This window comes from Mus musculus, chromosome 8 (genome assembly GCF_000001635.26).
Source record: "Mus musculus strain C57BL/6J chromosome 8, GRCm38.p6 C57BL/6J".
In the NCBI taxonomy this organism is placed as follows: Eukaryota; Metazoa; Chordata; class Mammalia; order Rodentia; family Muridae; genus Mus; species Mus musculus.
In genome coordinates, this window is record NC_000074.6 from 3,369,880 (window position 1) to 3,391,288 (window position 21,409).

A 21,409-nucleotide genomic window follows, 5' to 3' on the forward strand; every position below is an offset into this window, starting at 1 on the left:
AAGTTGCTTTTGGTTGAGATGTTTTATCCCAGCAACAGAAATGAAGCTAGGACAGTGTTATGACCAAGCAATACAGTCATGTGTTACTCCCTCCCTTCATTTATATAAAGGGGACAAAGAGACCCAAGAATTAGCCCATGTGCCACAGAGACTGGAAGGAATTCGGATGGTACCAAGACTGGAATATAGTTCTGGACCCTGCAGGAGCTAGGACTCTCAATGTAAGAACTCTGGGACATGAACATTGGGATAGATGGCATGGTAGTAGAGAAAATATAGGGCACAGATAAGCACTCAGCTTTGGGAGGCTAGGATGAGGCTCTGACTACCCCCAAAGAATTTTTCTTTCTTCCTGCCTGCATCCACCCTTATCTGGTGTGTGTGTGTGTGTGTGTGTGTGTGTGTGTGTGTGTGTGTGTGTGGTATCTGTGGAATGTATATCGTATATATGCATGTCTGTATGGGTATATAAAGAAGTCAGATGTATGTGGTGTGTGTGCATATATGTGGATGCCTAAGAAAGCCAGAGGAGGACAATCCATGTTCTGTTCTATATTCTCTGACTTGTTCCCTCAAGACAAGGTCTCTTACTGAACCCACAGCTAAGCTGGCAGCCAGCAAGCCTAAGCAAGCCTCCTTTCTCCATCCCAGTAGCACTGGGATTGCAGATATACCATGCATAGCTTTTTACATGTGTGCTAGGGATTTGAACTCAGGTCCTGATACTTGATCAGCAAGTGTTCTTACACATATGCCATCTTCTCACTGTCATTATCTTGATCATATATAATCAGTCCCCAAAGTCAGAGACCTGGATGTTTTTCTTACCGCCTTCTCTCACATCAGACACCTAGTATCATAAACACTGAACTCAGAAAAGCACACATGTCTCCCTATGTCTTCAGCTGTAACCCAAGGTTCTAGGAAAGCAAACACAATGATGTTAACAGGTGATCTCTCTGCTGCCAGTGTCTTTCTGGGCCTGTCTGCTTTTATCTTAGTCCCTTCCAAACCATTTGTTCTGCAACTAGAATAGCCTTTCTTCCTTTCACATGCTCTCTCTCTCTCTCTCTCTCTCTCTCACTCTCTCTCTCACTCTCTCGCTCTCGCTCTTGCTCTTGCTCTTGCTCTCTCTCTGTGTGTGTGTGTGTGTGTGTGTGTGTGTACCTGCATGTGGAGACCAGAAGACAACCTTAGCTGTTGAGCTAGGGTCTCTCTCTGACAGATAAACAAGGGTTTTAACGCCTGAAGTAGGACTGAGTGTGGTGGCGCATACCTCTCAATCCCAACACTTGGGAAGCTGAAGTAAGAGGATAAAGAGTTTGAGGCCACACTGGGCTACTTAGTGAGCTCTTGTCTCAAAAAAAAAAAAAAAAAAAAAAAAACAAAGCTGAATAAATGTCTCAGTGGTTAAGGCTGTTCCTCCAAAGTATACAAGTTCAATTCCTAGCACCTACATGGCATGGTGACTAACAACTATCTATAACTCCAGTTCCACAGGATTGTATGCCCTCTTCTGGCCTCCACCCGCACAAGACAAAATATCTATACACATAAAATATTTTTAAATTTTTTAAACAAAAATCACTTTAATTAAATTAAAACTTGAAATATAAAAACAGTCATATTTTCTAATACAGAGTGAGGATTTGCAATGTGCAAAAGTCTTTGCATTTCCAAACATCCTCACCCATAATAATTATGTGAGGTGGCCATAGTATGCACATTTCACACTGAGGCGCTGAAATCTTAAGATTTCTCCATGGTTGAGGCCAGAGAGATAGCAGTATATAGCGGTAAATTTAGCTAAACCCCTTAGTGCTCCCAATGAGTCACATGTGTGCACCTGTCCTAGAGCTGTCTGGATTCACAAAAGGCAGACAGACAGATACACACAGCATACACTCACATGTACATGCACACGCACATGTACCAGTTAATTTTAAATATGCCTTGACTAGCTCAAAGGCTGGGCAGTTCTAATCCTCCACCGGGCTAGCATACACCCCTCCAGTACTCCGGACTCAACACGTTCGGAATCTGTTTTATCTTGGCTGCCCAATTACCTTCTGAGCAGCCCCTTTCCCTTTACAGGGAAAGTAAAATGAAATATCTTTAGCCTTTTATTTATTTATTTGTGTGTGTGTGTGTTCATGTATGTATGTATGTATGTATGTATGTATGCATAGACATGTGTTGTGACCAGAGGACTTGGTTCTGGTCTACAGCTGCTTTCCCTTTCCAACTACATTTTGGATGAATTTTCTTCTGCAGCTCTACATCTGTTCCATCCTCCTCTTTGACATAGCGGTCTCCCTCCATTCCTTTCTCCCAGTTTCTAGCCTATGCAAATCTAATGGTCCCACCTCAGTCTACCTGCCCAACCACTGGCCGTTGGCTCTTTATTGATCTAACAAAAACCAACTGGGGAAAAGGACCTTCAGCATTTGGATGCGCGGATTCCTGGATTAATTCAAAGCATTAGGACCAATCCCCAATAGCTTGATGCTCAAGCAGGAAGACCTGAGTTTAAATCCAGGTCGTATGCACCTCTATCATCCTCCTCTAGGCCAAAAGAGATAGGCACACCCCACCACACATATACACATATGTCACACACACGCAAACACACACACCACACATACACCACACACACACACACACACACAAATAAATAAATAAAATGCAATGCTAAAAATATTTAATGAAAAACAAAAAGATCATGTCCAAGGTTAAACTAACAGAAGCCTTTGCAGGTAGTTGGCTGTAACTCCATGTCAGAGCACTTACCGAGCCTGCTCAAGACCCTAGATTCCATTCGGTACTGGGAGAAATACTCAGCTCACTAAATAAATAGTCAGCATTTGATGTGGACACTGACTGTAGTCCTTCTATGAGCCATCCCTTCTCATACCATGTGCTTTATGACAAGTTCAGTATCCTTTGCTGGGCCTAGGGGCACAGGCCTGACCTCACTGCTGCTCGCGTGTCTGAGGATCATAAGTTCAAAGTCAACCTAGCAAGAGACCCTGTATTATAATTTCATTTCTATTGCCATGATAAAAAAAAAAAGCTTTACCAAAATCAGTGTAGAATAGAAAGAGGATTGTATTAGTTTATAATTGTGTGTGTTACAGTCCATCACTGCAGGGAAGTCAAAGCAGGAACTTCAAAGAGCTCATTCTATTATATCCACAGTCAAGATCATGCACGCTCACTTACTGTTTCAGTTCAGTTCCTATTGCTGTGACAAACACCATGACCAAGAACAATTTGGAGAGGAGAGCACTTATCTCATCTTACAATTCCAGTTTAGTTCTCATCAGTGAAGGAAGAAAATGCAGAAACTCAAGCAGGAGCTGAAGCAGAGACTATGGAGGAATGCTGCTTACTGGTTTGCTTTCTGTCTCATGCTCAGCTCGATTGCTTGCACAAATCAGGCCCATGTGCCTAGGGGTGGTGCTACCCACAGTGGGATGGGCCCTCCCATACCAATCATCAGTCAAAACAATCTCTCACAAGTATGACTGCAGGCCAATCTGATCTGGGCGATTCCTCAATTGAAGCTCCCTATTCTTAGGTGACTCTAGGTTTTGCCAAATTGACAATAGAAACTAACCAGGACATTTGTTTTCCTCTTTGTCCTCATTTAAATTTATCCAGTCTGCCTAGAGAACAGTGCCATCCACAGTGAATTGCCAATTAACTTAAGACAATCGCCACTGATATGCCCGCAAACCAACCCAATTCCTCACCGAAGCTTTCTTCCCAGGTGATTCTGTGTTGTCAGGTTGACAATTAAAACTAATCATCACAAGCCTGGGGACTCTAGTGGAAGAATAGGGGGAAGGGTTGCAGGCCCTGAAAGGAATAGGAACACCACAGAAAGACCAACAGAGTCAACTAGCCCTTGGGCACTCTCAAAGACTGAACCACAAACCAAAATGCATACATGGGCTAGACCTAGGCCTCTCCACACATTCATAGCAGATGTGCAGCTTGGTTTTCATGTGGATCCCAAGCAACTGGAGCAAAGACTACCCCAAAAGCTGTTGCCTGTCTGTGGGATATGTTTGTCTAACTAGGATGCCTTGTCTGGCCTCAATGGGAGAGGATGTGCCTAGCCCTGCAGAGATTTGATGTGCCAGGGTGGGAGGAGACCCCATCTGCTCAGAGGAGAAGGGGATAAGGGGAAGGACTGAGGGAGGGGGTGACTGGGAGGGGGGCAGTGAATGGGATGCAAAGTGAATAAATAAAAATAATTAAAGTAAAAAAAGAATAAAAATAAATACATACTTCACAAGCATTGAAAATGAAAAAGTCATGTAAAAATTAAAAATCTACCCATCATAAACATATTTTTTCAATAATTTATTTATTCATTCACTGTACATCCCAATCACAGCCCCTCTTCCTCTTCTCCTCCCAGTCTCACCCTTACAAATCCCTCCCCCCATTACCGGCTCCTCTCCCCCTCAGAGAATGGGAGCGTTTCTTGGGTACCACCCTGACCTGGGAAATCTAGTCCCAGCAGAACTAGGCACATCCTCTCCCACTGAGGCCCAACCAGGCAGTCCAGTTAGGGTAGGAACTCCAATAGCAAGCAACAGAGTCAGAGACAACCCTCGCTCCAATTGTTAAGGGACACACATGAAGACAATCTGAACATCTGCTGCAAATGTACACACCTATCTTAGAAGAACTGAAAAGTAACAAATGAGTGTTGGGATGTAGGTCAGTGGTAGAGTATGCACTAGCAGGCCACACTCCAATTCAATCCCCAGCGCCAAAACAAAACAGGCTAAGTGCCCTACCCAAAAATGGTTGGGTTTAGTTTTCTTTATTTGTTTGTGTGTGTGTGTGTGTGTGTGTGTGTGTGTGTTGCTGTGTATTTGTGTGTTGCTGTGTATGTGTGTGTTGGTGTGTGTTGGTGTGTGTATGTGTGTTGGTATGTGTGTGTATGTGTGTGTTGGTGTGTGTTGGTGTGTATATGTGTGTTGGTATGTGTGTGTGTGTTGGTGTGTGTGTGTGTGTTGGGGAGTGTGTTGGGGGGTGTGTATTGGGGTATGCATGTGTTCACAGATGTAAGTCCAAGTTTGATGGTGGATGTCTTTCTCAATCACTCAAACCTTATACATTGAGGCAGGATATCTCATTGAACCTGGAGCTAACCATCTTGCTCTGGGGATTTCCTGTCTCTGCCTCCCATACACTTGGATTATAGTGGGGCTGCCCCACCCACCTATCCTGCTTTCAGATGGATTCTGAGAGTCTGAACTCTGGTTCTTACACTGTGCCTTCTCCCAACTGCCCTGTGTGCTTGTTTCTATAAGGCAGGGAGGGTCTCCTGTAGCCCAGGCTGTCTCAAACTCACTAACTAACCAAAGATGACCTTGAAATACTAATCTTCCTGCACCTCTCTGGTGCTGAGATTTTAGGCATGTACCACCAGACAGAACTGTGTATATGTGTGGTTTGGCTGATACATAGTCTCATATGAGCTACCTCACCTGGCTTGATTTTACATCTGTATAAACATGTCTGGGTATGTGTGGATGTGCGTCCATGCCAGAGGTCAGAGCTGAGGATACTTCTCAATTTTCTCCATCTTACTTTTTGAGACAGGGTCTGTCACTGGAGCTGAAGTTCATGTATTCGGGGAACTTGATGGTTACCTCTTATCCCTGCCCTCCCCAGTCAATGAAGTTACAGAAGGAGCCACCACATTGTGACTTTTATGTGACTGTTGGGAATCAAATTAGGTTCTCATCCTTGTTGGGAGAGCAATTTACCTACCAGGCTGTCTCCCCAGCCCCGATTTTGGACTTTTCCAGTTTGGGAATATTTGTGTAAACCTAATAAGATAATTTGGGAATGAAACCCTGTCTGAACATTAGATTCACTGATGTTTCATGTATACTTAATACACATGGCCTAAAGGTATTTCATATGCTACTCTTTATCTCTGTATTTGTTTGTGTTGTGGGTGTGTGGCATGGGGTGAGAGGGTACTTTTAAATTAAGCCTATTTATGTAGAAGTTTGTGCACATGAGTGCAGTGACCACAGAGGCCAGCAGGGGGCAAGAGATCACCTGGAGCTGAAGTCACTGGCTATTGTACATTATGTGCAGTTATATTCCATATGTGCATATGGGCCATAGGGGTGATGAGAACAGAATCACCTTCTACAACAGCAATGCTTGCTTTTCACTGCTGATATATCCAACCTGTTTTGTTTTGCTCTTTAAATTTTTTCATGGTATTTTTTATTCATTTTGCTCCAGTGCTGCTGCACTTGTGGTTCTCAGGGATTGAACTCATGTCGTTGGGCTAAGGAAGCAAATGCTTTGATCTGCTGAACCATTTTTCTGGTGCCTGATCACTGCATTTTGATTGTCATCTGTCACATGTGGAATTTTCCACCTGCATTTATTACGTCAGGGCTCAACTTTTTTTGGGGGGGAGGGGGGGCCTGCAGGCTTTGGGTTTACAAATCTGCCTTGATTGTTTGCTGTTTGTTTGAAACTAAGATACTTTGTTCCATGGCAAAATAGAAATAGAGACACTGTGCAGTTGAAGTTGTATGGTCTTCAGTGAGCTCTCTCTTCCTAAGAGCTAGTGAAATAAGTAACTAATTACATTTGAAGGTAGTCTGTACCACATAGTAAAGCCTGTCTTCAAACAACACCCAAGAATTGGAGGTGTTTCTCAGAGGTGGGGTCACTCCCTAGAGTTCCCTATGAAGGGATGGGGGTGTGACTCAGTCATAGAAGATTTGCCTAGCATGCTCAAGGGTTTGGGTCTCCCCACCCCCAGCCCCAGCACTGCAAAAAATAAAGTGTATTATGAGACCGCATGTGGTAGCCCAAGAGGAAGCTTGGGATGTCTCTACTTTGAACTCAGCAGAAATTTCGTGGGGGCTGGGGCCAGCCCAAGGCTCCCTGAGTCTGTGGAGCAGGAGCAGAGATTTCTTAGATCTGCTTGCAGGGTGTCAGGCCTGGGACAGTGTTTACCTAGATCTCTGGGAAGGCCCCCAGCGGACGGGTTCCCTCTTTTCTCGCCCAGGGAAATGAGTCTGAAAAAGTTCAAGCTTCCAGCAAAGGAGAGGCCGGGCTTTCCCTCCTTCCAGCGTGCCTGCTGGCTAGGAGCTGGGACAGGCTGTGCTTTCGATTCCCAGAACCCTCCTTCCAAGCTCTGGCCTGGCTCCCACCTCTGCCTGTGATGAGAGAGGCCAGACACTGGAAAAGGCGGGAGCCCAGCACCAGCCCAGAGCTCATCCTGACATGTTTATATTTATGGGGAGATGAAAAGCAGAGATACAAGGAAACCTTATGGGGAAGCAGCAGTGAGAGATGGAAGCCCACGCGAGGTTGTCCATGCATCAGGACCAGGAGTGGAGCAATCCAGGGGATAGGCAAGATCTGAAACAAGACTGCAAGCAAAGCCTTAGGAGAGCAAGGACAGGGTCACTCCGGCCCAGCCACATCCATTCTGTGATTGTTTGACTGAATGAAACCTAGATGTGGCATTTAAGAACAGAGGGAGGAAGAGTGGGCTGGGGAGATGGCTCAGTTTTAAAGCACTTGCTTCACAAATATGAAGCCCAGAATTCAGATCCTCAGGACCCACATAAAAAAAAAAAAAAAAAAAAAAAAGACGCATGGTGGTGTATGTCTCTAACTCCAGCCCTTGCAGAGGGAAATCACAGGGCTAACTGTCCAACCAGCCAAAACAATATAAGTTCTAGGTTCAGTGACAGACCCTGTGTCAACACACACACATGCACACGCACACTGCTAGCTTCATGATAGAGTGCTCAGCTACCCCCTTAAAGCTCAGAGAACCACTATGACATGTAGACATTTTGCCTCTGGGTATACACATAAAAGAACTGAAAGGAAGGTCAGCAAGAGTGCTCAGTAGGTAAGGGAGCTTGCCACCAAACCCTGACAACCTGAATTCCACTTCCAGGACTCACATGGTAGAAGGAGAGAGCAGACTTCTACAAGTTGTCCTCTGATGTAGGAACAAACAAATAAATGGAGAGAGAGAGAGAGAGAGAGAGAGAGAGAGAGAGAGAGAGAGAGAGAGAGAGAGAGAATAATTGAAAGTGGGGCCGGTGGCCAGTTGAGAAACTGCATGTCTGTAGTCGCAGTACAGAAGTCAGGAGACCTGAGGTTTGCAAGTCTGAGGCTAGTGAGTTCCCATCACCCAGAGCAGTCCAGCAGAGCTGGACTGAGAAACAAAGCAAGCAAAACACTGAACACAGATCACAAATAGACACCTGTGAGTGTGATCCAGCCTTTCCTCAGCCATGACTCACAATAGCTAAAAGACAAATAAACACAATGTAACGTGGGCTGCAGAGATGGCTCAGTTGGTAAAGTCCTTGCTATGCAAGCGCCAGGGCCTGAGATCATATACCAGGAGCCTTCGTAAAACAGAATAGCCTGGAGTTAGTTGCAGCACAAGCTGGTAATCCCAGTGTTGGAGGGGGAGAGACAGACAGATCCCTATGGATCACTGTGTCCAACTAACATGGACAAATGGATGCATTTCAGGCCTGACAGACCGTTTCTCAAAAACCAAGGTGGATGGTACCTACAATGGTTATTTTTGATTGTTGAGTTGACACAATGTAGACACATCTGGGAATAAAGTCTCCATCAAGGATTGCCTACAGTGGGTTAGCCTGTGGGCATGTCTAAGGGGCTTCCTCTGATCGTATTTGCTGAAAAGGAAAGGCTCAACCGACTGTGGGTGATGCCATTCCTTAGGACTATAAGCCAAATAAACTCTCTCCCTGAACTTGATTTAGACACATAGTGTTAGACATTTAGTATTTTATCACAGCAACAAGATAAGACCCTGAGGAAAACTGACTAAAGTTGACCCTCTGACCTTTATTTACATGCACATACACTATGCAATGTTCCTCCACATACCAGTACACAAACACACATACACCTACACATATGTGTGAGTGCATGAGTGCACACACATACACACACACACACACGAGTGAAATGTAGCCTATGCATACATCTGTGACTCTGACTAAAAAGCATAGAGATCCAGCATGGCTGCCTTTGGGGAAAGTGAAACCTTGAATCCCAGGCTAGGCATATGTCTCAGTCACTCTTCTATTGCTGTGAAGAGAAACCAAGACCAAGGAAACTCTTATAAAAGAAAGCATTTAACTGGAGGCTTATTTACAATTTCAGAGGTTTCCTCCATTGTAATCCTGGCAATATTTAGGCAGATGCTGGAGCAGTAGCTGAGAGCTACATCATGACCTATAGGCAGAGAGAGAGAGAGAGAGAGAGAGAGAGAGAGAGAGAGAGAGAGAGAGAGAGAGAGATTGATTCTAGGCTTGTCATGGGGTTTTAAAATCTCAAATCCCAGGCTGGAGAGATGGCTCAGCAGTTAAGAGTACTGACTGCTCTTCTGAAGGTCCTGAGTTCAAATCCCAGAAACCACATGGTGGCTCACAACCATCCATAATGACATCTGATGCCCTCTTCTGGGGTGTCTGAAGACAGATACACTGTATTATATATAATAAATAAATAAATCTTTAAAAAAAAAGCCAGGAAGTGGTGGCACATGCCTTTAATCCCAGCTCCTAGCACTTGGGAGTCAGAGGCAGGTGGATTTCTGAATTCAAGGTCAGCCTAGTCTGCAGAGTGAGCTTCAGGACAGCCAGGGCTACACAGAGAAATCCTGTCTCGAAAAACAAAAACAAAAACAAAAACAAAAAAAAAAGAGAAGAGAAGAGAAGAGAAGAGAAGAGAAGAGAAGAGAAGAGAAGAGAAGATATCTCAAAGCCCACCCCACAGAACACATCCCTGCCAACAAGGCCACACCTCATAATCCTTTTAATCCTTTCAAATAATGTCCTCCCTGGTGACTAACCATTTAAATATATGACCCTATGGGGGTATTCTTATTCTAACCACGATAATCCACTCCCCATACTTATATCATGTTTACAGCAACATGTATTAAGTTCATCTTCAAAAGTCTCCATAATCTATCACAGTCTCAACATTGTTTAAAAGTCCAAAGTCTCTACTAAAACTCGTGATACTGTACCCTCCTGTAAAATCAAAACCAAAAAGCAGGTCACATTCTTCCAATATACAATGGCACAGAATATACATTAGCATTCCAAAACGTGAGCATAGTGAAGAAATGGTGGACTAAAGAAAGACTGAAAACCTTTCTTACTCAAACCACAGCATGCCACTGGAGAGATGAGTTCCCATTGGACAGGAGGTAGATAAGCCCATCTGTGTGTTAAGGAGTGGGAAGTTGAGTCCAGGAGATCTCACCTCTGTTACCCCTTAACCAACACCCTCTTTTCCCAACCTACAGGAAGATGGTTTTCTGAGGCACCTCAGCGAGAGCACAGAAGACTTCAGCCTGGATATGGGAGCCCTTCAGGGCAGCGAGTACCTCCGGGATCTAGGCTTAGGGGCCCCTTCTGACCTCCATCAGTCTGAAGTGATTATGGACCCTGAGACCCACAGACAAGAAGCCAGAAGAGAGTCCTCCCACACAAGCTGTGAAGGAGCTTCGGCCCTGCCACAAAGACGCAGCTGGGAGAGGTCCCGGAGCTGCTCAGGGAGCTGTCGAAGGTCAGCCCCCACCACTGTCTACCTTCCAGGTGCCACAAGGAAGGAATCTGGGAATCTGCAGCCAGGTTTCAGGACAGACCACTGTCCTGACTGTTAACCAGCGGTGTGACTTTTGCAGAGGATATACAAACAAGTATCTCTTCACCCCAGAGAGGGCACCAGTAATAGACCAAAGAAATTACCCCTTCCAAGTCCAGCCCAGTGAACCAACTTCATTGGAGTTTACTTACAGGAGTTTGGGTGAGGGGTTACTTACATGGATGTAGATAACTCAAAAGCATTTACATCATGAATACCAACTCTGATTCACAAAAGCTGCAAGGCTGGGGCTTCCTATACAGCTTGCAGTCAGCTACACCAAAGAGTCTCTTCTCCCCTAGAAACTGCATATGAACTTCTCATAAAACCTCAAGTTCTTGAGCTTTCTCATGAGTTTCTGAGGGTGCCTCTTCCCTCCAAATGGGAAGTTTCAATTGGGAAGAAGCATGCGTGAGCATGTATGTGAAGGGTCCTGCACACACAAACACAACATAGAGCCACTGGGGTGTCTATGCTGCTAGAAGCAGCCAAATATGTACTCTCACAAACGTGTGTGTGTGTGTGTAGATTCTCACACATACAAACACATATGTGTGGTATACATAGAAACTACCTGCTTCCCACTTACTGTGTTAAACCCATACATAATGTCCTATAAACAGTGGGATGTCAACACAAAGTTTGCCCACCATCTGCATGCTACAGACTTACAAAGTGATCAAAACACAAATGAGTATTCATCCCCCTGCACACACAAAAGTAGAGGGGCCTCAGTCATCTCCATCCTCCACTGGTGTGCCTCAACTCCTCTCAAGAGGGTTCAAGGTGTAGCTTAATGGTAGAGTGCTTGCCTAGCATGCACAAGGCCCTGGGTCTTACCCTCAATATTGAAAACTGGGGAAAGGAAGGAAGGGAGGGAAAGAGGGAGGGAGAGAGGGAGAGAGGGGGAGGGGGGAGAGGGGGAAGGGAGGGAGGGAGGGAGGGAGGAAGGAAGGAAGGAAGGAAGGAAGGAAGGAAGGAAGGAAGGAAGGAAGGAAGGAAGGAAAAGAAGTAAAAGAAGAAGGAAGAAAGGAAACTCCCACAGAAAGAGATGGGGAAGATTTCCCTGAAGACAGAGACTTATTATTGCGTTGGTAGGGTTGGACCCCTCAGTGTGGCCCACCCCTCTCCCTGACCTGGGAACACCCCTGAGTTCACTCCTTCCTCTGTGTGCCTAAGACCATGGCCAGGTGTATACTGACCACTAAAGTTTCAATATCTGCCCTTCCCCCAGGCTCAGCCTTGATGCCTCCACGGTGGACAAAGGGGCCTGTCTCCCCCGGACTCTGGCTAGCCTTGCTCTGAATCTGTCTGGAAATGGGCAGAAGATTTGGACCCAAGGATGCTTACCTGTCAGTGGGACACCAGCACCCTCAAGCAAGGTGGGCAGAACCTGTACCAGTCCATCCGAACAGTAGGCACCCCTCTGGGCTTCGATGCTGTGGATGGAAGGGAGAACCAACCCCATGGCTATCAGGAGTCACTGATCATAGTGAGAGCATGGAGGAAGGATCTCCCTAATTTGGCCCATGGCTGTGGCATCTCTGGGTCCTGAGATACTATGTGCCATAGTGTGTGTGTGTGTGTGTGTGTGTGAGAGAGAGAGAGAGACAGAGAGAGAGAGAGAGAGAGAGAGAGAGAGAGAGAGAGAGATACAATACCACAGGGTGGGCGTGCTATAAAGAAAAAAGGTTTGTTTTGGTTCATGAGTCTAGAAGTCTAAGTCAAGAGTTGTATTTGGTGATGACTTTCTTATTGGATGGTCCTTAGAGGTGCAGTGAATCACAAGGCAATGGACAAGGAGTGTCTATGTATCTATGTCTATTCCTTCAGTCTCTATCATCTCGTGTGTGTGTGTGTGTGTGTGTGTGTGTGTGTGTAAGCATGTAGGATGGGGAGAGGGTGTAGAAACCAGAGGATGGTCTCTGATATAATTTCTCAGTGCCATACACCTTCTTTTGAGATAGATTAAAACTTGCTAAGAAAGCTGAGCATGGGCATGATGTCTTGTGCCTTTAATCTCAGCACTTGGCATGCAAAGGCAGGTAGAGCTCTATGAGTTCAAGGCCAGCCTGGTCATAGTGAGTTCTAGGATAGCTAGGGCTATATAAAGAGGCTCTATCTCGCCAGACAGTGGTGGTACACACCTTTAATCCCAGCACTTGGGAGGCAGAGGCAGGTGGATTTCTGAGTTCGAGGCCAGCCTGGTCTACAGAGTTAGTTCCAGGACAGCCAGGACTACACAGAGAAACCCTGTCTTGAATAAAAACAAAAACAAACAAACAAACAAACAAAGAACAGTGCAAAATCGAAGCTAAATAAATAAATAAAGGCTCTATCTCAAAAAGAAAGAGGAGAAAGATGACGAAGGAGGAGGAAGAGAAAGATGAAGGAGGAGGAGGAAGAGGGAGAAAGGAGGAGCAAGAAAGGGAATGGAAAGGAAGGGAATGGAACAGATGGAGAGGAGAGGAGAGGAGGGGAGGGGAGGGGAGGGGAAGGGAACATTGCCAAGTAGGCTAGCCAGCAAGCCCCAGGAATCTACCCATCTCTACCACCCAGCACTGAGATTATAAACATGTACCACACGTCCAGATTATTTTACCTGTGTCCTCATAGCACTTTACAGATTGAGCCATCTCCACAGTCCTCTGTCACTTCTGATAAATCTGCCTGGGGTTATGTAGAAGGGCTCAGTCAGTAAAGCCCTTCTACATAAATTTGGATCCCTGGCTCCTAGTAAAGGCTTGGCATAGCAATACAAGCTTGTAATCCTACCAAGGGGCAGTGAGAGTGGATACTAAGCAATCCTTGGAGCTCCCTGGCCAGCTGGCCTGACCCATGTGAAGAGCTCCAGACTCAGTGACACTCAATGAGAGATTCCATCTCAAAAACTAGAGTGAAGGACTAGTAAGAAGACTCAGTGTGTAAAGGCACTTGCCACCGAACCAGATAACCTAAGTTCAACCACTTAGTCCAATGGCAGAAGAAGAGAACCAAGTCATTGACCTTCACATGTAACCACACACATAAAACACACACATTAACTAATTCAATTAAATACAAGGTGGAGAGTGAGGTAAACATTCAGTGTTGACCTCTGGCCTCTGCACACATGTGCACATAGCCACACAAACACATAAATGCACTGTGCATACACTTACACATTCCTTAAAGGTTAGATGGGCACAGTGATACAGAGGGGTAGGGTACAACTCTCATCCCAACACTCAGGAGCCAGAGACAGGAAGATCACTATGAATTTGAGATCAGCCTGGTCTACACAGTGAGTTGCAGGCAGCCAAGGCTACAGAGTGAAACCCTGTCACAGAAAAAGATTACAGTTGGGGAACTCCAGCCTGAACAACATTAGTGCAACCCTAGTCTCCTCCCTAAGGCCTCATGTTTACATTCAGATGGTCAGATTTCCACTCTTTTAATACCCCACCATGGAGATTTAACTCCTACCTGAGTTCAGATAGGACAGACCATAGACACATCTGGCACCAGCGTCTAAGATGGGCCATGTTCCCATCAAAGGAGAATCATGAGGCTGGAGAGAGAGCACCATCAGAAAAGTATCTGCTTTACAAGAATGAGGCTGTGAGTTAGATCTCAAGAGCCCATGTCTAAAAAGCCAGGTGTGGTGGGGCACGCTTGCAATCCCAGCTCTGGGGAGGCAGAGGAATGGAGGATCCCTGGAACTCACTGGCTGATCACCCTAGATTATTTTACAAGCCTAGGTCAGTGAGGAGTCGTCACCAAAACAAAACTAATAGGTTGTGCTTTGAGGAACAATTCCCACAGTTGTCTTCTGGTCTCTACATGAAAGCACACACAGGTGTATACATACACACACCACACCAGAGACAGAGGCGGAGAGAGACGAATCCTAGCCATAAATGTTACCAGTGGGCTTAGGCGAAAGGGAGCCTGTCCTGAAGCCCCAACCAGGCAGAGATGAGCCCTACCTAAGGTAGAACTTACAGTGAGAGGAAAACAGGTTGGGGTCTCAACCATGGAGAGTGTGTTTCAGACTTGTGAGAGCAGCTGATACCTGGGGAATGCATGCTTTGGGACTATGACCTGTGATCCCTGAACATGACCAATGGATTTGAGTCCCACAGCCTCAAGTGTAACTAGGAGTTCTGGGAGAGGGTTACAGTCTGTGACTGAGTAGAGGAAGCCCCTGGTGTAGCTGGAGTCTGGAACTGGGGGAGGAGGTGTGACACTGGCTGTGTGTACCTGGGATACACAAGGGCAGTCTGTAGCCCAGGCTTCAAATCCTGTTCCCCCAACAGGAATGTAGCAGCCCTGAGAAAAGGCTAAGATCCAAGTCAGTGCCTGTGTCCTGTGAGATCAGCTGTATGGAACTGGCTTCAGACTCAGATGTGTGCACATCACCTGTACAAGGTAGCCCAGCCTGGGAAAGTCTTTCTGGCATACCAAGTGGCTGAGGCAGGGGAAATCTCCATGGGTGGAGCCCCAGCAGGGCCACAGGGAAGACAGGAGCTGATGGCAGAAGACAGGGTCACTTAGGCAGGAGGTTGGCAATACTTAGGTCCAGAAAGAGGTACCACCTCCAATGTCTGCCATCTACTCCTCTCTGGAATGCCTCTAGCTCTTCTACTCCTTCCCCCTTCTTTCTTCCCTGTACCTCATTTTCTTCCTCCCCTCTCCCTCCTCCCTTTCTTCCCTCCCTCCCCCTTGCCTTTCTCCTTCACTCCTTTAAAATTGTTTATAATTGTAATTAATGTGTGTAGCGGTAATTTTAGCTACACTGCTTTGTACTCCCTATGGGTTGCACATAAACACCCGCCCAAGACCTATCTGAATTCAAAAATGAAAGAAAGACACGCGCACACACACACACACACACACACTCCTTCTGGTACTCTTAGTTTAACACCCTCTAATTCTATATTCTATCTTTGTTGCCCTGGCTCCTGCTGGGCAGCCCTTCTGGGGGCCACATTCCTTCTCACCTATTTCGGATGATTTTCCTTCTGCAACTCTTAATCTGGTCGTCTCCCTCGTTCCTCTCTCCCAGTCCCTAGCCAGTGCAAATCTAAAGGTCCCGCCTCAGTCAACCTGCCTAGCTATTGGCCGGCTCTTTAATGATGGATCAAAAACCAGTTGAAGACACAGACCTTCGGTGTTTGGACACCCAGATTCCCGATTTTGTGGGCCAGATTAATTCAAATCATTAGAACCAAACCCCAACATATGTGTGTGATGGCGTGTTGGGAGGGGCATGCACATATCATAACACACATTGGAGGTCAGAGGACAGGAGCTGGTTCTCCTTTCACTGTGTGGATCCAGGGAATTGAACTTGCAGCAGCATCCTTGGGAGCAAGCACCTCTACTTACTGAGCCATCTTCAACCTCCCTCCCACTCCCCTTTTCCTCTTTCTCCTTCCCTCCCCTGTTCTGGCTCTCTCTTTATTTCCCTCTTGGTCTCTGAATCTCTACCAAAGGCCACACTTCTGTATTCTCACTCAAGCAGTCATCATACAAATCCAACCTGCTATTTTGAACGGGTCTGAGCCTCCTTGGCTTCCCTCAGTAAGAAGGCACAGTGAACAGCTCCTGAGTGTTCCTGGGACAGCCTCCATGTTTGCCCAGGCACACTATGATGATGATGCAGTCCCTGGTCCAAAGCTTCCCGACTCTCTGCCCTGAGAGATTGCTAGTGTTATACTCGTAGGCTGGAGGTAGGCAGGTGTAGAGCTGGATCCTTCCTCATTCCTGTGTCCCCTAGGCCTTGAACCCCCGGTGCTGGAGTGTTTGGAAAAGGACCATGTGGAGCCAGAACATGTGTGAGTGTCTGTCCCAGAACAGACAGGAGTGCCCCAGGGATCCTGCTAGGGGGAGGTGGGAAGAAGCTGGGACCACCCACCACTGGGGCCAGGGGATGCAACAGTGCTGTTTGTAAGCAACCATAGCTGGGGCTGGGGCTCATCTGATAGATACCCTATGACTACATAAGCCAGGCATGTGGTAATATCTACCTGTCATCCCACCACTCGGTGGGTAGAGGTAGGAAGATTGGGAAGAGTGAGTTCAAGGTCATCCTCAGCTAACTGTGAGTAGGAGGTTGGCCTAAAATACATGAGAACTTGTTCCAAAAAAAGGGGGGGGGTGTTTTTTATGTAGCTTAATCTTACTTAGACTCACATAATGGGGCCTCTCTCTCAAACAACCTTTGCCTAAAGGAAAGACACCCCAGAATCTTCAGGGCACCCAGTTAAGAGTGTACATGGGACCTTGGGCCTGGCCAAGTAATCGTGGTTCGTGTGTGTGTATATCCCATCTCTTCCTAGGTTGATAGTACAACAGGTGCTTCAGGAGCTGAGGCAGTATCATGGGTAAGTGAGAAGGGAGCAGGCATGAAGGAGAGGACAAACGTGGGACAGGTAAGGGAGATATGTGGTGTGTACACAAGGGACAGGTGTCGGCATCTGTAGGGGAGCACACAGTTACAGGATCTGGTAGGAGGAAGAAGGGGGCTTATGGCTGTGATGATACATGCACATCACCTCAGCGTTAGGAGACTGACAAAGCAAGAAGACTGTGAGTTTAAGACTAACTTGGGCTGTGTAGTGAAACTCTGCCAAAGAGGGGAGGGGAGGTAGGAAGAAGAGAAGGAGGCAGGAGTTAAGAATACAATGAAGGTGGTAGAGGGAGGGGAAGAAGAAGAAAAAGGAAAAAATGAGGAAGGAAATGGTGCTGAGGGGGAGGATGGAGAGATGAAGCAAGGAAACCCTATGGAGAATGAGACAAAGAGAAGGTCTCTGATTCCTGAGATCTGTTAGAGAACTTTCCCACGTGCTCAAGTGGTTTGTCCAAGGCTCAGTACTGCTGCCCTCTGCTGGAAAGCTGCTGTAGTGCCCCTGGATGTAAGTCCACAGTCAGTGGTGGGCCCTCAGACAGGAGCCCCTGTGATGCACCTCTAAAGCTCTGGGGATGCAGAAGTGAAGGATACGAGTTGAGTTGCCTGCATACCTACATGTCCGTCCCACTCTGCCCCTACAGGGCCCGTCAGCGAGCTCGCATGTCCACCAGCCCTGGAGGAGCCCACTCCAACCTCACCTGGTTTGAGTTCCTGTCTGAGTAAGCACACATTGCCAGAGGTGGCTATAGTAGAGCCTTTATGCCAAGTCTCCTAAGAGCTGACTTCACCTAGAGAGCAAAGGCTGAGACATGATAATCACAGGTTCAAGGGCTGCCTGGGCTGCAGAGTAAGGGGATGGAAAGTGAAAGGAGAGGAAAAAGAAAACCCTAGGGAAGAAGAGACAGGGAGCTGGGAACCAAAGATGGGATCACATTAGGGGGCAACATATTCCTGGGGCACCTTCCAGAGTTGCCTCAGAAGGTACCTGAAGCTTTCCTCACTGTCCAGGAGCGAGGATGGTGCGTGCAAGATTGAGAAGCCCGGCAAGAGCACCAGAGTGAAGCGCAGCCTGAGCTCCCTCCGCAGCAGGGTCACGAGGCAGAAGGAGAAGGTGAGGGGGCTGAACTGGAACTTGGGGACTCGCACTTCCTTTCCATGCTCCGTAATGTACCCTTGACTTGGGAACCCTGGGATCCAAGCCAGGACTAGATAAACAGAGGTGGAGGGCGTAAAAAGACTAGCCTCTGCAGGAGATATCCTAAGACCCATCATTTTCTCGTGCAGGGGAAGAGTCCAGCACATCTAAAAGATAAGACTCAGGATCTTCCAGGGAAGCGGGAGTGTGTCAATGGGCACCAGCTGATGCGAGGAACCTTCTCGGGCCACTCCAGCTGTCCTCTGTGTGGCGAACCTTTGCTGAACTCAGGTGAGTCCCAGCCCCATCCATCCATCCAATGGAGTGTCAGCCTTTTTTCTTCATAATGTCCCTCCATTCTCTGGTACCTCCTGGCTCCATTTCACCCTCTCCAATGTGAGCAAGTGTAAATAGCAACCTGGAAAGGGCCAGAGGGACCCGTTGGGCACTGAAGATGGTGATTAAGCTCTCTGTCTCAGCTTTGGCCTTTGTAAAAATCCAGTAGGATCTGGACTCAGGCAGAGTATTTATCAGATGTGGTGACAAAATAGCATGTGTTTCCTGGTTAAAATCTCAGAAATGTGTTTTGTTGTAGCACTGGGACCTGGCTGGCCAAGGTCATGTTATCTACAGGTGTCGGGTTTCTCCACACCCTTCTTGCACATTCTGGTAGCTCTCCAACCTCGTGACAGCATCATCCTACAATGTTCTTGTGTGCACACTGGAGTTCCAAACTCTCTTGTCTCTTTTTCCTTCCACTGTATGTGTGCTTATTCACGTGTGCACTTAAAGGTGCTCGTGTATGAACACCAAAGAACAAGCTTGGCAGTCTTTCCTCGTATGCCTTTCCATCATGGTTTAATGTGTGATTTGTGTCCAGGTGAATCCATGTACATACATGCACACATGTCCTCGTGCATGTGGAGGCTAGGGATTAATTCTGGGTACCTGCCTCTATCACTCTCCACATGATATTTTGAGACAAGGTCTTCGGAGAATCTGGGGTTTGCTGACTCAGCAAATCCTCCTACCTCGGACTTGTGCACTGTGTGCCCTCATGCTCAATTTATTGTTTATTATTTTTATGTGGGTTCTGGGGGGTTGAACTTGGATCCTCATGCTTTCAGGGAAAGTACTTTTTCTGATGTGTCACCATGCCAGTCTCCAATCTCCTTCCCTTTAAGGACCCATCGTCACTTTGGAGTAAGGGCTCAATCTAGACCATTATGAAGCTCATTGTGAGTTAAGATGAAGTAAATGTGCAAGGAAAAATTTCCAAACAAGATCTTAATCTTTATTTCAGTTGCATCTTATTTATTTTTATTTCCTGTGTAGATGTGTGTGTGTGTGTGTGTGTACATGGAGGTCAGTTCTCTTCTCTCACTATGTGGGTTCCGGGATAGAATTCAGGTTATTAGTACTTTACTGGCCCATGGGCTTATTCTGCAATAAGAGAAGGGATGGGGCTATAATATATTAGTTGAGAGGAGACAGTTCAACTCATAGCACAGAGTTTCCTCCCTCCTGGAGCTGTCCAAAACTGCTAGGCAAGGCTGGGCTGGCATAAGTCTGTGCTTGGCAAATAGACCTAGGTTACTGGAATCCCTGGAGAGAGAGAGAACTCTGATTGTCCCTGGGATTTAGAACTTACCCTTTTGAAATCAAGCCCAATTTTGAGGAGAATTAAAGAGAAGGTGGTATGTATGGTAGTTGCTCCTTAAAAGACATGTATGTTGTATCTTTTAAGATGTAGTTCAGCTGGCAGAGCATTTGTCTAGCATGCAGAAAGCTCTGGGCTCCGCCTTCAGCACAGGTGGTGCATGCCTGTGTTCCCAGAATTCAGGATGTGGAGGCAGGAGGATCAGAAGCTTAATACCATAGTAGGTTAGTGTTGGGAGCCGCGCCCACATTCGCCGTTACAAGATGGCGCTGACAGCTGTGTTCTAAGTGGTAAACAAATAATCTGCGCATGTGCCGAGGGTGGTTCTCCACTCCATGTGCTCTGCCTTCCCCGTGACGTCAACTCGGCCGATGGGCTGCAGCCAATCAGGGAGTGACACGTCCTAGGCGAAGGATAATTCTCCTTAATAGGGACGGGGTTTCGTTTTCTCGCTCTCTTGCTTCTTACACTCTTGCTCCTGAAGATGTAAGCAATAAAGTTTTGCCGCAGAAGATTCTGGTCTGTGGTGTTCTTCCTGGCCGGGCGTGAGAACGCGTCTAATAACAGGTTAGATAGTAAATTCAAGCTTGGATACATGAGATCCTATCGTGTGTGTGTGTGTGTGTGTCTGTGTGTGTGTGTGTGTGTCTGTGTGTCTGTGTGTGTGTCTGTGTGTGTGTGTCTTTGTGTATCTCTGTGTGTGTCTCTGTGTCTGTGTGAATGTGCACATGTGTCCATGCATGTAAACATTAGTAGCAAAAGGTCAAACTACAGAGTATTTACAAGCAAGACTCAGGCAAGTTCAAGGTTCAACTGCAGGACATCAGCACTGTTGGCCTTTGAGGCTAATCATCCCCCTAGAATGACCTTGACCCACTAGGCACTAATAGCACCTGCCTAGTCTAAAGTCGTGACAAAATGTCTCCAAACATTGTCAAATGTCTTTTGTTGGTGCAGGATGGCCCAAGGTGAGACCTGGTTATCTAAGACTACCAGCAGGCCCTAGGGTGTGTAAGAACAACAGACCTAGTGCCTCCCAGACACCTGAAAGACCGGCTTTTCTTCATCACCCTGTCCCCACCCCTTTTTTGTCATAGTGTCATTTTACTCATTCAGGGACTATAGGACAGTCTGCCTGTGGCTACTGCTGTTTATTGTAATGGTGACTGGACACAAGAGACATGACACATTAGGCCAGTATTCCACAGCTGAGCTACACCCCAGTCCCTCATTGGGGGATTCTAGGCGGGTGCTCTACTACTGAGACACACCTCCAGCCTGATTTTTACTTTTGAGATAGAATGTCTTCTTTTGAGACAGGGTTTCTCTGTGTAGCCCTGGCTGTCCTAAAACTTGCTCATCAACCAGGCCGGTCTCAAACTCAGAAATCTGCCTGCCTCTGCCTCCCAAGTGCTGGGATTAAAGGCCTGTGCCACCACTGCCTGGCGGTTGTCTTCACTTTTGAGTAGGTGTGGTGTCATGATTTCTTTCTCCTTTTTCT

The 21,409-nt window shown here is 46.7% G+C and overlaps 1 protein-coding gene across 5 annotated transcripts in view; it reads left to right on the forward strand.

Moving 5' to 3' along the window:
• The window catches only part of Arhgef18 (rho/rac guanine nucleotide exchange factor (GEF) 18), a 103,264-nt gene that overhangs the window by 16,542 nt on the left and 65,313 nt on the right, over nt 1–21,409 (forward strand). For all 5 annotated transcript variants that reach the window (XM_030243210.1, XM_030243212.1, NM_001370668.1 and 2 more), the window contains 8 exons: nt 10,379–10,641; nt 11,954–12,101; nt 15,018–15,129; nt 16,481–16,538; nt 17,043–17,087; nt 17,755–17,832; nt 18,122–18,224; nt 18,398–18,539. In XM_030243210.1, coding sequence (XP_030099070.1) covers nt 10,379–10,641; nt 11,954–12,101; nt 15,018–15,129; nt 16,481–16,538; nt 17,043–17,087; nt 17,755–17,832; nt 18,122–18,224; nt 18,398–18,539 — 949 coding nt within the window. The remainder of the gene's footprint in view (nt 1–10,378; nt 10,642–11,953; nt 12,102–15,017; nt 15,130–16,480; nt 16,539–17,042; nt 17,088–17,754; nt 17,833–18,121; nt 18,225–18,397; nt 18,540–21,409) is intronic.